Below are 12,270 nucleotides of genomic sequence, written 5' to 3' on the forward strand. Positions count from 1 at the left end.
ATATTTTTGTTACATTAATCTTATTGTTTTACCGGGAAAAGACCTTTGCCAAACGTAATAATAACCTAAGGTTAACGGAAAATACAATTTATTTGAGACACTCATTATTTTATTAACATAATATACTAATATTATGTATTTTAAAACAAAATATAACAATCTTATTTTAACAACGTGTTGTCAAGAAGCAAGCATGATAAAACATTATTAAAATGTTTGAGTATTACTAAATACTAATATTTATTGCACTACAGCGAGGAAATTCTGCCAGCGTTAACGGTACACTGCCACAAGGACCAAACTTTTTAAAATTGTTTTCATTTTATTTTTGTATTATTACTACGTAGGTTAAGTAAATTGTAGTTAATGTGTTTTTGATTGTTATGATTACCAATTAATGCTTCACTAAACACTTAATAAAGGGGATTCTTAATAAAGAAGGGATTATTCCGACATTATACCCTCACCTAGGGTTTATTTGTTTACCGTTTGTGTTGTTAAAGCATATACTAAACCTGCTGAATAGAATTTAACAGTTAGGCCGTTTCTCCACTGCTCCGGTCCGGCAAACGTTAATTACAGATCCGATTTAGAAACTCACAACAGTACTTACGTACTTCTCCACTACTCCGGCATCCGGTTTTTAACGATCCGATAACTTGCTAGATCGGAACGCGGTGTTTTATCGGTCCGAAGTGATCGACAGTGATGCCTTGTACAAATTTAGGGGAAAACAAGATGTCCAAGGGTTTTTTCAGGTACATTGATTTAGGGGGATTTTGATTCTATACAATTTGTATTAAGCTTCGAACGCAATCAACTAACCAAACCAAATATAAACTCCAAGCCTGGCTACAGCATAAATATCGAAAAACAATAATTTAATCCGAACGAATAATCGCTAAATAATGTATGAAAAGAAAATGGGGCGACGGGGTGCTTATTTTTACTGATCGATTATTGTCGAGCGGATATAGTGGAGAAGCGCAATCCGGCCTTCCGATATTTTTCTCATGACTCATTCCGGCTTCCGACGCCGGACCGGAGCAGTGGAGAAAGAGCCTTATGTTTTGAAATTGAGTTTGTAGATTTATGCTTCATCAAATAGGCGAAAACTTGAACATAGATCACTGTTTATTACTTATTATATAGTATTATATATTAATTTCGTGTCACGGGTTGAGTTGTTCAACAATGGTCTGCTCTTGGCATGATCTAATGGGAGATTTTAACTATTATGTTAGTTATTATGGTATTACCGTTATTTATACATTTGTATTCTATAAATGATTTTATCTATTTCTAGATCACTGATAGTTCTGTGTGTTCAATTTGGTAATCTCTTAAAATTATGACAGACTATAAAAATATATTGCCATTGATATACCATTTCTTGCAAAAATATCAAACAAGTGGTGCTACAACCCTTGATCTTAGCTGTCCTGGTTACCTCACGATGTTTTCCTTTGTACGAGCAAGTCTTAAATGTACAAATACTGAAAATTCCATTGGTTGCCGATGTTTAAACCTATCATCTAGAGATGGGTAACACTATTATTGCTTGATAGCACTATTATGGCAAACAAAAACGGATTGAACATTTGAGCAGGTTCGGCCGATTCGAGGGCAAATAACGTCTATGGTGAAAGAAGGTGAGGTATTTACTACCGCGGCTAAAATATAGACTAGCCGGCCAGTTATTATATAGCTTAAGCAACATAAAAAAGAAGTTGAAGAATTATTTCTATATGTATTTGTCGTGCTCGTAACAAGACTGTATCATTTATACAAACCACAGTAGTTTTAAAATGTAATATACCATGATTTAGATTGTATTATTCTGTAAAATAAATAAATAGAAAAATATTATTAAATTTGCGATTCTAAAATATTACAAACCCCGTAACAAAACTATAAGTATTATATATGTAGTCACGCAATAGTTCTTAAGCGTCTTCTTGTCTTTCTATTTTCACTGAGTAAGCCCATTTCCTGAGTGCTTAAAAATATTGATAACGTTTCTGGAATTTTTGATAAATTTCTTTTTTGGGATGGAGACAAAACAACAAATCAAAATCCATGATTTGTCCCGAATAGCAGAGTAACTATTAAAACATACGAAAATTGAAGAATTGATTAAAGAAAATGTATCAAAAATTCCAGAAATGTTAATAAAATTCATGTAAAAATACGAATTACGTAATAATTTATGCCGTATGTACCGTCGGCAATATTGTCTGCATAGTCACAGAATGTTCATTTAATTTTTAAAATAGCAACTTGACTAATCAGACTTTTTTTACGTACATAACGCGTCAATAGCAAATAACTTGTCTAAAAATTGTTAAACAATTTAGCATCTATAAAAGACTTGGTCCCCTGGAACACCGTGAATGGAACAAACAGCGTTAAGTTCTAACCCAAGCCACAGAGTCAACTAGGATAGACAAGTCTTGCCCGTTCTACGCCCTTGATTTGCAACCTGGTATTAAATGTAAATTTAAAATTAATTTAACTTTTCTGACTTTCATAAGTGATTTTTTTTGATTGATAATAAAAAAACTCCCCTGCCATTGTGTCCAGGGACTTTTTCTAACGTGAAATTTTTACAAAAAAACATGATACATTATATTAATTACCCCGCCCCGGCTACATCGGTATTATTTTTATTTACAATATTCATTAAGTGTACTGTTGAATGAATAAAGTTATTGAGTTTTTGCCTTTAATGGCAGATGTAACCCGCTAACGGAAATAATGTCTAAACTTAATGCAATTGTATGATGCGCTCGCGCTAGCTGAAACCCTTCTTTTTGTTTTATCAAGACTCAAACTACAAAATTTACATTTTATAGATTTTTTTTTTATTTTAAATATATTTATTCACAAAAAAGTTACACCTTAAATCAAACCATGCCCCGCAAAACTGCTTACGCAGTTTGACTGCAGGTAATATATTATTCCATATTTAAATGCCAATCACGATATTTTATCAATTTAGATAATCTTGTAATTGGTTACTAGAACCAATTTCGGTATTTTCGATAAAAGGTATTACTACTTCTATTATTATAAATGAGCAAATTAATTTGTGCGTTTAATAAAACATTTATTATAACATTTTTACTATTACTAATATCCATCTATTGCATAATAATTCATAAGACTTTGTGAAATGTTAATAACAACTAATATGTATAAACTAACATAAATTATTTACACTGAATCTATTTATTTAAGAGTAACATTTAAAAGAGAATACAGTTGTTCCAAATCCTTCAGTTCTCCATAACTAATGGCCGATTTACATTATCTTAGTGTTTAGGAGAGTGCTTTAGTACAACTTGAAAGGCAAGTTCTTTACCGTAGCGTTTACTAAAGCAAGTAGCGTTTACATGTTTCAACTAAATTACTATCCTAAAGCACTCTCCTAAAAACTAAGATAATGTAAATCGGCCTTTAGACAAAGTATGTTGTAAGTCCTTGATTTAAAGGCATCAATTAAATTTACACACGAAAAAAGAAGTGTGATTGTTCAATGATGGCATTTTATATTATAATTTTAGTTATGTCGAAGTTCCTACTTTATTTTTAAACAATGTAAGCTGCACTTTCTTTTAAATATCTTATAATTTTTTACAATACCATACAATAGTTTCTCATTATAAATAATATAGATTGTCATCATATCTATAGTTTTTTTACATAAAATAAATTATTCTATATATAATATTATATACTATATTATAATTTGCAGCACCAAGACAAATAGCATTATACACTATTAGCACACATAAACACATAAATTATAACGTTTTAAGAAATTACCTAAACATTATACATTAAATAATATTGTAATGCGTAACGAAAATAGGTGACCCATAGACAAGGATACTTTGTGATAGCATCTCTCAATCGAGAAAGCGTGATGGGATGCCATTATTATGTGACAATTTCCGCCGCAAAATAATATGTTATACGGACTATGAAAAGACGTAACATGTGTCGCTTCTGTTGACTAATAATTAAGTTTGTTCGTTTCAAAAGCATTCTTCGTTTAATAAGCTTATTAAACTTCATTCGAGAGACTTTTCCGGTTTTCGGGCAGAGGATTGAAGAGGATCGTTTTGAGTGGGTTATATTGTAAATAAAAAAGGGCTAAAACTTTTATCATCCTATTATATCGTCTATTTTTAAAATCCGTAATAAACCTTCATGTCACGATGTACTTTATATTCTGCTTCCACTGTACGGCTTACAAATAGATCACAGAGTTAAGCTATATTCCGTTTGAAGGCCTATAATAATTGTATTAAAACCTGTAAAAAACGAGATGGTTTTTACTCGCTTTATATTAGCTTCACCTATATGTATGTAACCGACTCCTTCGGACTCGATTTTCACCCACTTTTAACGGACAGATTTAATTCAAACTTTGCGCACCTGTCAAAGATCGATGACAATGCAATAATCCGAAAAAAAATAAAAAAAAATTAACTAAAAATAAATATAGTTTAAAAAACTAAAAAACACGCTTTTAAAGCACTTCAAACTAAAAAGTGAAAAATAATTCCTAATTTAGGCTGAAAATGGTAATAAACAAAAAATACTGGTATTATTGTGAAAAAGCGTGGGGCGCTCTGTGCCAAATTTTTAGTCTATCGAGTGTGCTTTAAAAGCATGTTTTTTAGTTTTTTTTAACTATATTTTTTTTTTCTCTAAAATTAGTTTGGAATGGACTTTTGTAAGGCCTTTAACCTTTGTTGTTTACTGTCCGATGTTCGATTTTTGATATTCTTTGAACTAACACTTCGTTACGAACTTACACTTGACTTATCTTCGTGTTAACATGTTTGTAGGCTAGGTTTTTAAGTGTTAAATAATCTACTCAAAAGGTTTTCATTAAGTAAAACTTTACAGTTGAAGTAACCCACAGTTGTTTCTAACACTACACCTGTTCTCTTGAATAAAATCTTGACCTCTCAAGCAATTTATTAATTTCACTGCTTATGCTGCTGAATGTGCGCTATATACAGTCAAAGCTGGATGAGCGAGAGTTCAAGGGAGCACAATCTCATTCTCGCTTATAGAGGTTTCTCACTAACCCGAGTTTCCAGCTAATGCCGGTACATGGGTAGCGTTTGTCTCTTATAAAGGTAGATAAGTGGCAGTCTCACTTACGGAGGTCCATGAGGGAAAAACTACTCTCTCTTACAGAGGTTTCTGTTTCTCGCTAATAGAGGTTTTGGGAGCTTAAAATGACGGGTCCCGGCTATTACTCTCACTTATAGAGTTTTCTCACTTATCCAGTTCTCACTTACCCAGGTTTGACTGTATATGAAAGATGACTTACGTTTATAATTACTCTTATATATTATCACAATGTATTAAAGCTGTGATGGCTCGCTATACGATATTATAAGCTCATGAATTACAGCTAAATATAAATAAAATATAACAGATTATATTAAGTGCCCTCGGCACAGACGTGTTCAACGATTTATTAATAATATTCTCATAACAAGTAAATATCAAATATTCTTTGATCATTTCATATTTTTATAGGCTAATTATTATTTTCGTTGCGAATTTTCCCTTGTACACAATCTTTAGTTACAAAATTTTCTTTCTACAATGTTTTAGTGAGTTTCTTAGAATTTTAAGAAAAAGTTACAAAATATTTTCTTATACTTATTTTGTTCACAATAATAATAATTAAGAATGGATTAAGATCTTTCTCTTATCTCGAGATTTTTAGACCAGAAATCTTACTCTGTAACTTCCAATAGTGACCGTGCTCCCAATCCCGACGTTTTATTATGCAAGTTCGATGTTTTCTTAATATCTGTAGCGTTGATGTGGCGACCTTGGGATCGCGCGTCGTCAAAGGAATGTCGGGATTTGAGAGAGATATATAGGTACAACTTCTAGCTAAGATTTTTCAAGTTATGTCACCTTTTTCTAAATGAAATAAGACGTGAATCAATTAATGTGAAGAACTCTTCGTTTTTAACAGCAAAACAGGCCAGTATAAGGTAACGAAGAGAAGAAACAAAGCAGGAAATACAATTCTTGATAGTTTGTCTATTTCCCGCCATAATACTCTTTCTTGCCCTGTATCTGCATCCAGCCACGCAACCTGAAAGGCAATTATCATAAAGTTTAAATAAATACATCATTACTATTTTATCACCTCTCACACTCTTTATACACACACGTCACACTTTGTATATCTATTTTGTAAAATTCTCTTCTTAAAAATATCTTTGAGATTTCTTAAAAGTCGTGCACTACAGAGACTACTGCATCATCATCATCAAATGTATGGCCTGTGAAATGTTTCTTTAACCGCAGAAATAAGAAGTTCCTTCTGTCCGCCACCGTATCGCTCCGCCGTTGCTAGTCTATTTCATTACGCAACTCTGTTGTACTGCGTACAAAGTCAGAGGTAATATGATTAAGGTTTTTTGGTAAAACCAAGAGGTGGTAATAATTCGATCATTGATAGAACAAATAGCCCAAGATCTTCGATCGAGATTACGGTCTCTTGCGAGTCATGGACTGTTTTTTTGTTTTCAGATCATAATGTTTTGTCCATAATATTATAAAAACTTCATATAAAATCTTTATTTCATCTACTATAAAGCAAATAGTAAAACTACAATCCGCCAAGACAAACTTTTTTAATCATTACTTCACACTTTCATATTTACTATACATATAGAAACTAGCTGAATTCATAAGGACATCTTATATTTAATTGTGCCTCTTTTATATTTTTTCGACTTTACTCATAATCCTTAATTTGGAATTAACTGGTTAGGTCCATCGTCTTTTATATATAGTTAGATGCCGATCATAAAATTTATTGGACTTTCGCTAGTGATTATATCGTTCATTCATTAACGATATAATCACTAGCGAAAAGTACGCATTTTTTAGCATCTTTATCAAAACTAATTATGCTATTTGTCACATTTACAATAATTAAGAAGCTTTTACAAATAAATTCTTCATTAATTATTAACTTAAGTTAGTAATATGCCCCATAATACATACTACTACTTAAAAACATTACATTTTCAATTCAGCACGCCTTATGAGTTTTTATGGGCAAACCTACTTGCAATATACTTTGCCTTCGCTCCCCGACGAGGTGTGTGGGGGCAGCTGGGTTAGAATGCACCGCTGGGGTTGTGGCTGGGGGAGATGCGGGTGAGGTGAGGTCAACCTTGCGACATCTGACCCCACTTCCCTCCCAGGCGGCAACTGTGCCACAGGATCCCTTCTCGCCATTTATACGCTGATGGCAGTAATTAGTTTTAAAGATAGGTAGGTACTACATATATATAAATAATTATGCAACATTATGATATTGGGGTTACTAATAACACAAGTATATATATATATATATACATATATAATAGATTAGATCATTCCTGAGTAACATAGGCTATATTTAGTCCCAAAGCAGTCGTGCCAGTAAGAAATAAGAGGACATTGGCATTTGGGATTTCAACGTAGGTTTCAATAATGTATTTGGAATTTCAATTTCCGAATATTGACATAGGATGCTATTTAGAGATCGTGACTATTTCAACATTGTGGTGTCCAAAAACACAAATTATATTATAAAGAGGAAAAGTTTGCCGACATTATATACACGTGTAAGCTAGTAGGCTACTTTTTAGGTACTATTATTTTGTATAGAAATAGCACCAAACCATAGTAACAAATTCGGTACCAATAACCTATGTAGAACCAGCTGCCCACTGAAGTACTTCAAGAAAAGAGCGTACCAATTATTAAAAGGCCGGCAACACACTGGCGAGCCTTCTGGCAATGTGAGTGTCCATTAGCGGCGGTATCATTTAACATCATGTGAGCTTCCTATTACATTAAAAATATGCAATTATAGGTTTAAATATAGTTGTACCAGTATCATCAAAACTATAAAATTACAGTACATCACAATATATATTTTGAAATAGTACTGTTGTTTTGGATTAGCTAATTTAAATTTCATTAATAACTATCACTTATCTGTGACCATATATAGTCCATCGAAATGTTTTTCAGTTTGAGGACGAAACTGAAAACTTGTTAGAGGACGCAATTTTATATATAAAACATGTAGGGGCGGGGGGGGGGGGGGGGTCAATACAAGCTTAAACCCAAGTTTATGATAAAAAGTTACAGAGACATAATTGTAGGCAAAGCGATTTGCTACAAAATATGTCTTCACAATTTTTTTATACGATGGATAGTTTAGGAGATATAGCCAAAAACGTGTTTTCATGCCTTTTTCCAAGATGGCGGCTGGGGGACAATTTGCGTCTTTTAACAAATTTTTAGCAAATGTAACATTTCAATGGACTAATAGGCCGTAACCACGCAAATATCGAGATAACATTACATGCATGAATAGGAGTATTAAAATATTAGAGAAATAGATACCCTATTTTCTAATGTTTTGTAGACTACTCCACATTCCATTTATTCGTTCTCTTAAGTTGTGTCTGTTATCTGAGGAATTGCTTTAATACTTACAACTGGTATTATTCGTGGCATGGCTTCCTGTGCTCTCGACTTGTTCATTTGATATTGCTTATCTAACACTTTAACAACGACGAATTCGCTAAGGGCCGCAAATACAAACATCATGCAACCGGCCATCCACAAATCTAATGCCTGTAAAATAATTAATTTCATTAAAATCTTGTCTTCCAGATTCTGTTGACTTAAAGTGTCTATTATTGACATTCACAACACAATACAACACCTCTCTAAGCTAAAAAAACTCTTACAAATAATAAATGTCCCTTATCATAACGTTGACTTTTGCTTGATATTATTAGATTTTTTTTTAATAATAGGGGGGCAAACGAGCTTGCGGGACGACCATAAAGGGCAGTCTTCGCAGCTAATAGACACCCATTTTTAGTGGGTGCGTTGCCGGCCTTTGAGGGAGGAGTACACTCGATTTTTAAACATTTGGAGGTCGTATCTCTGAGGGAAGCCCCCACCGGGAGTCGATTCCACAGTTCGCTAGTTTGCAAAAGAAAATGCCTTGTGAGACTATGGAAGACCTCCAACCATCAAGTTGATGCTGGTGAAATTTAGAGCTCGTACGGCTCGTACGGTGTTGAAAAGAGGCAGGAGGGATCAACCCAAATAATTCTTCCGAACACTCTCCGTAGTACACTTTGTACAAAACGCAAAGAGACGCAATGTCTTTGCGGAGAGACAGAGAATCAAGCCGATCAGTAAGACATTGGAGATTGACAATTCGACAAGCCCTTCGCTGAATTTGGTCAAAAAGAAGAAGCTGGTTTTATATTATATTATTGAATTATTAAAATCGAGTCGCGTGGAATGTTTCGTTTAGTCACATTTATATAGAATATATATGGCATGCCTGTATTTTATTTCAGAATAAAAGGTTTTATTGACATCAGAATCCACTTCAATATATTTACAGCGAGTATTGAACAAATAAAATATAGATTTATTTGCACTTGGCAAACACTGTTGACTAGATTTTGCGTCAGCTACTAGAATTCTTAATTGTTTTCTCAAAAATTTATAAACTATCAATTGACAGATGGTTTTAACAGTAGTATAAACTCAATGTAGTAGAATAGTACTACAAAAGCTAGATTTTTCCTTAATGTATAGATATTTAGATTAACGCCTTTTTCCCGCAGGGGTAAGCTGAGACCACGGACTTGCTACGGTCCCGACATACCTCTCTCGATTCCTCCAGTTTTATGACATTCACTATGCTTGTCGATAATGGGTACATTTGACTTGGTAAATCCAGAAGGTTCTGGACCTTCTGGATTTGGTCCATCTATGTATGACAAGGCCTACTCAACGACTTTACTATCAACGGTTGTGTTACCACTTGTTAAACGTTTCTCATTAATTGGTTCTACATGACCAAATCACCTAAGTATTGCCTTTCGTATCCCTGTCATTGCGTCCTCTTTTAGTCCACACTGCTCACGTATATCACTATTACTTATCCTATCAAGCAATATAACACCACACATACTTATTAACGCCCTCTTTTCCACGGCATTTATTCTACAATCATTCTTCCTCTGCCATACCCAACATTCACTACCGTATGATAACGTCGGGATAAGCACTCTCCTATGTACGGCCAGTCGAGTGTCGATTGAGATTTCCTGCCTACAGAAGGAATGCAAAGGTCCATTTTCTCTATTTCTAGCATTCATTCGTCTTTCTATATCATTACCATATAATCCAGAGTAATCATACAGTTAAGTACACGAATTTATACACTTTTAATCCATCTATCAGAATATCGCATACAACTAATAATTTATAGTCGCGTTAGTAAATATCCAATACAAATTTGATTGCCTCTTGAACGCGCTCAGGCAGCGCTGGCTTGAATGTTAAAGTATTTTTACCTGAATTATTAAAACTTAAATATAAAAGTGATTACCTCACCTTTACATAAGCAACGGGAGGTATATCAGCTCTTAGGCCTGTAAACATTGTGACCAAGGTCAGCATACATGTGACAAGCAGAGTTACTCTTCCAGGAACTGCATCCAGATCCAACCAGAAGCTAAACCATGACAGCATCACTACTAGTGAAGAAGGAGCGAAGGTCTGTATGAGGTGATGACCAATTTGCCGTTCAAAGCGAAAGTATACCACCAGGCGAGAGAAGTTTCCTGCAATTATACATATGAATTATATATTATATACGTACGTACGTGCGTAAAGATTCCAGGCGATTCCAAAATATAGTTTGATATCTTAATATATATATTTCTTGTGTGCGTGTGTATGTGACTGAACTCCTCCTAAACGACTGGACCAATTTTGATGAAATTTTTTGTGTGTCTTCAAGGGGATCTGGGAATGGTTTAGATTCACAAATCAGCCCGCCAGATGTTAAGGGTAGTCCACCCCTAAATTTTTATTTTTATTTTTTAGACAAAATTTTTAATTTCTATTTTTTTATGATACAGCATTAAAAAATACATACAACCCCTAACTTTCACCCCTCTACGATCAACCCCTACTTTTTTATTATAAATGATATACATGGCGAAACGACGTTTGCCGGATCAGCTAGTATATTTATATAAACGTTAATAATATTTCTACGTTGACAAAAACAAAGATACCATACTTAGGTATCATATAAACGTGCGAGTATTAAAAGCGTCCATTGGTGCACTTCTGGGAATCGAATCTACAATCTCAGGGATAAGTGTCGCACGCTGAAGCCACTAGGCTAACTGCTCAACCGAATTACATTACAGTTATAATCATTTAACATAACAAGAACCAGGCATATGTTCCTCCATAATATTTAATTTGGTATTATGAATTCCTAATCAAAATTTTTATTAAGTACTGAGGCTTGTAAATAAAAGCACAAAGGAATTACAGTATTTAATATAATAAGCTTTAAAACACTAAAGTTTTACTTTTTACTAAATACTTTGTATTCATATTAAACAGCTCGTTGAAAAGTGATTAAGCTAAATACTGTATAGTTTGCGTAACAGGCTGTATAAATTAACTTTAAACTAATGTGGGATTTTCTGTGGTCATTTAGGAGGCTAAAGTAGCGTACCTATTATTATCTTGGAGATATAGGTTATGGTATTGAAATCTGAAACTCTGTTGCGATTTAACTTATAAAAGTTAGGGCATCCCGACTACAGATGAAGTACATAATTGCTTTACTGTATTAGCTTAACCTTACGTAATGTTAAAAGTTAATTTTTCAATTCAAAATCAATGAAAGTTCTAATCTATTATAGTTAAGTTTTGGAAATAAAGGCTATTATTATTATTATTATTAGCTTAACCTCATCACATACAGTTTTTAATTAATGTTTTAGAACATAAACCTCTGATTTATTGTTATTTTTTAAACACCATAATGGGTTGAGTTAATTAGATGCATTAGGACTGTCTAATTAGTTATTAACATGTTACAAATAATGACAGTGTAAAAAAATCATAACAAAAAATTTTGCATCGAGATATCGCAAACGTCTAATGTATATATTTGTAGTCTATGGTTTCTGGTGGTCAGTGAAAACCCTAGAGCAGTGTTAGCCTAGTAAGCGTGCGACTCTCCTAAAGTCGTCTATCCGAATCTGGCCTGTACAACAACGGATTTTTCTTTCTGTGTGCGAAATTAACAGTTACTCCTCTGTGAAAGCAAACATCTTGAGAATACCGATATGTCTAACCATAACATGGGTCAGA

At 33.5% G+C, this 12,270-nt stretch overlaps 1 protein-coding gene across 2 annotated transcripts in view; it reads right to left on the minus strand.

The window, feature by feature from the left end:
* Window positions 1-4,975: 4,975 nt before the first annotated feature.
* LOC125059296 (glycine receptor subunit alpha-4) overlaps window positions 4,976-12,270 on the minus strand; it is a 44,332-nt gene continuing 37,037 nt past the window's right edge. The window contains exons 9-12 of one of the 2 annotated variants that reach the window (XM_047663666.1): window positions 10,483-10,712; window positions 8,551-8,691; window positions 7,124-7,303; window positions 4,976-6,139 (exon numbers count right to left, since the gene is read on the minus strand). In XM_047663666.1, the coding sequence (XP_047519622.1) occupies window positions 5,987-6,139; window positions 7,124-7,303; window positions 8,551-8,691; window positions 10,483-10,712 (704 nt within the window). In that variant the 3' untranslated portion in view covers window positions 4,976-5,986. The remainder of the gene's footprint in view (window positions 6,140-7,123; window positions 7,304-8,550; window positions 8,692-10,482; window positions 10,713-12,270) is intronic. The other variant, XM_047663667.1, reaches the window with a different exon arrangement.

This window comes from Pieris napi, chromosome 19 (genome assembly GCF_905475465.1).
Source record: "Pieris napi chromosome 19, ilPieNapi1.2, whole genome shotgun sequence".
In the NCBI taxonomy this organism is placed as follows: Eukaryota; Metazoa; Arthropoda; class Insecta; order Lepidoptera; family Pieridae; genus Pieris; species Pieris napi.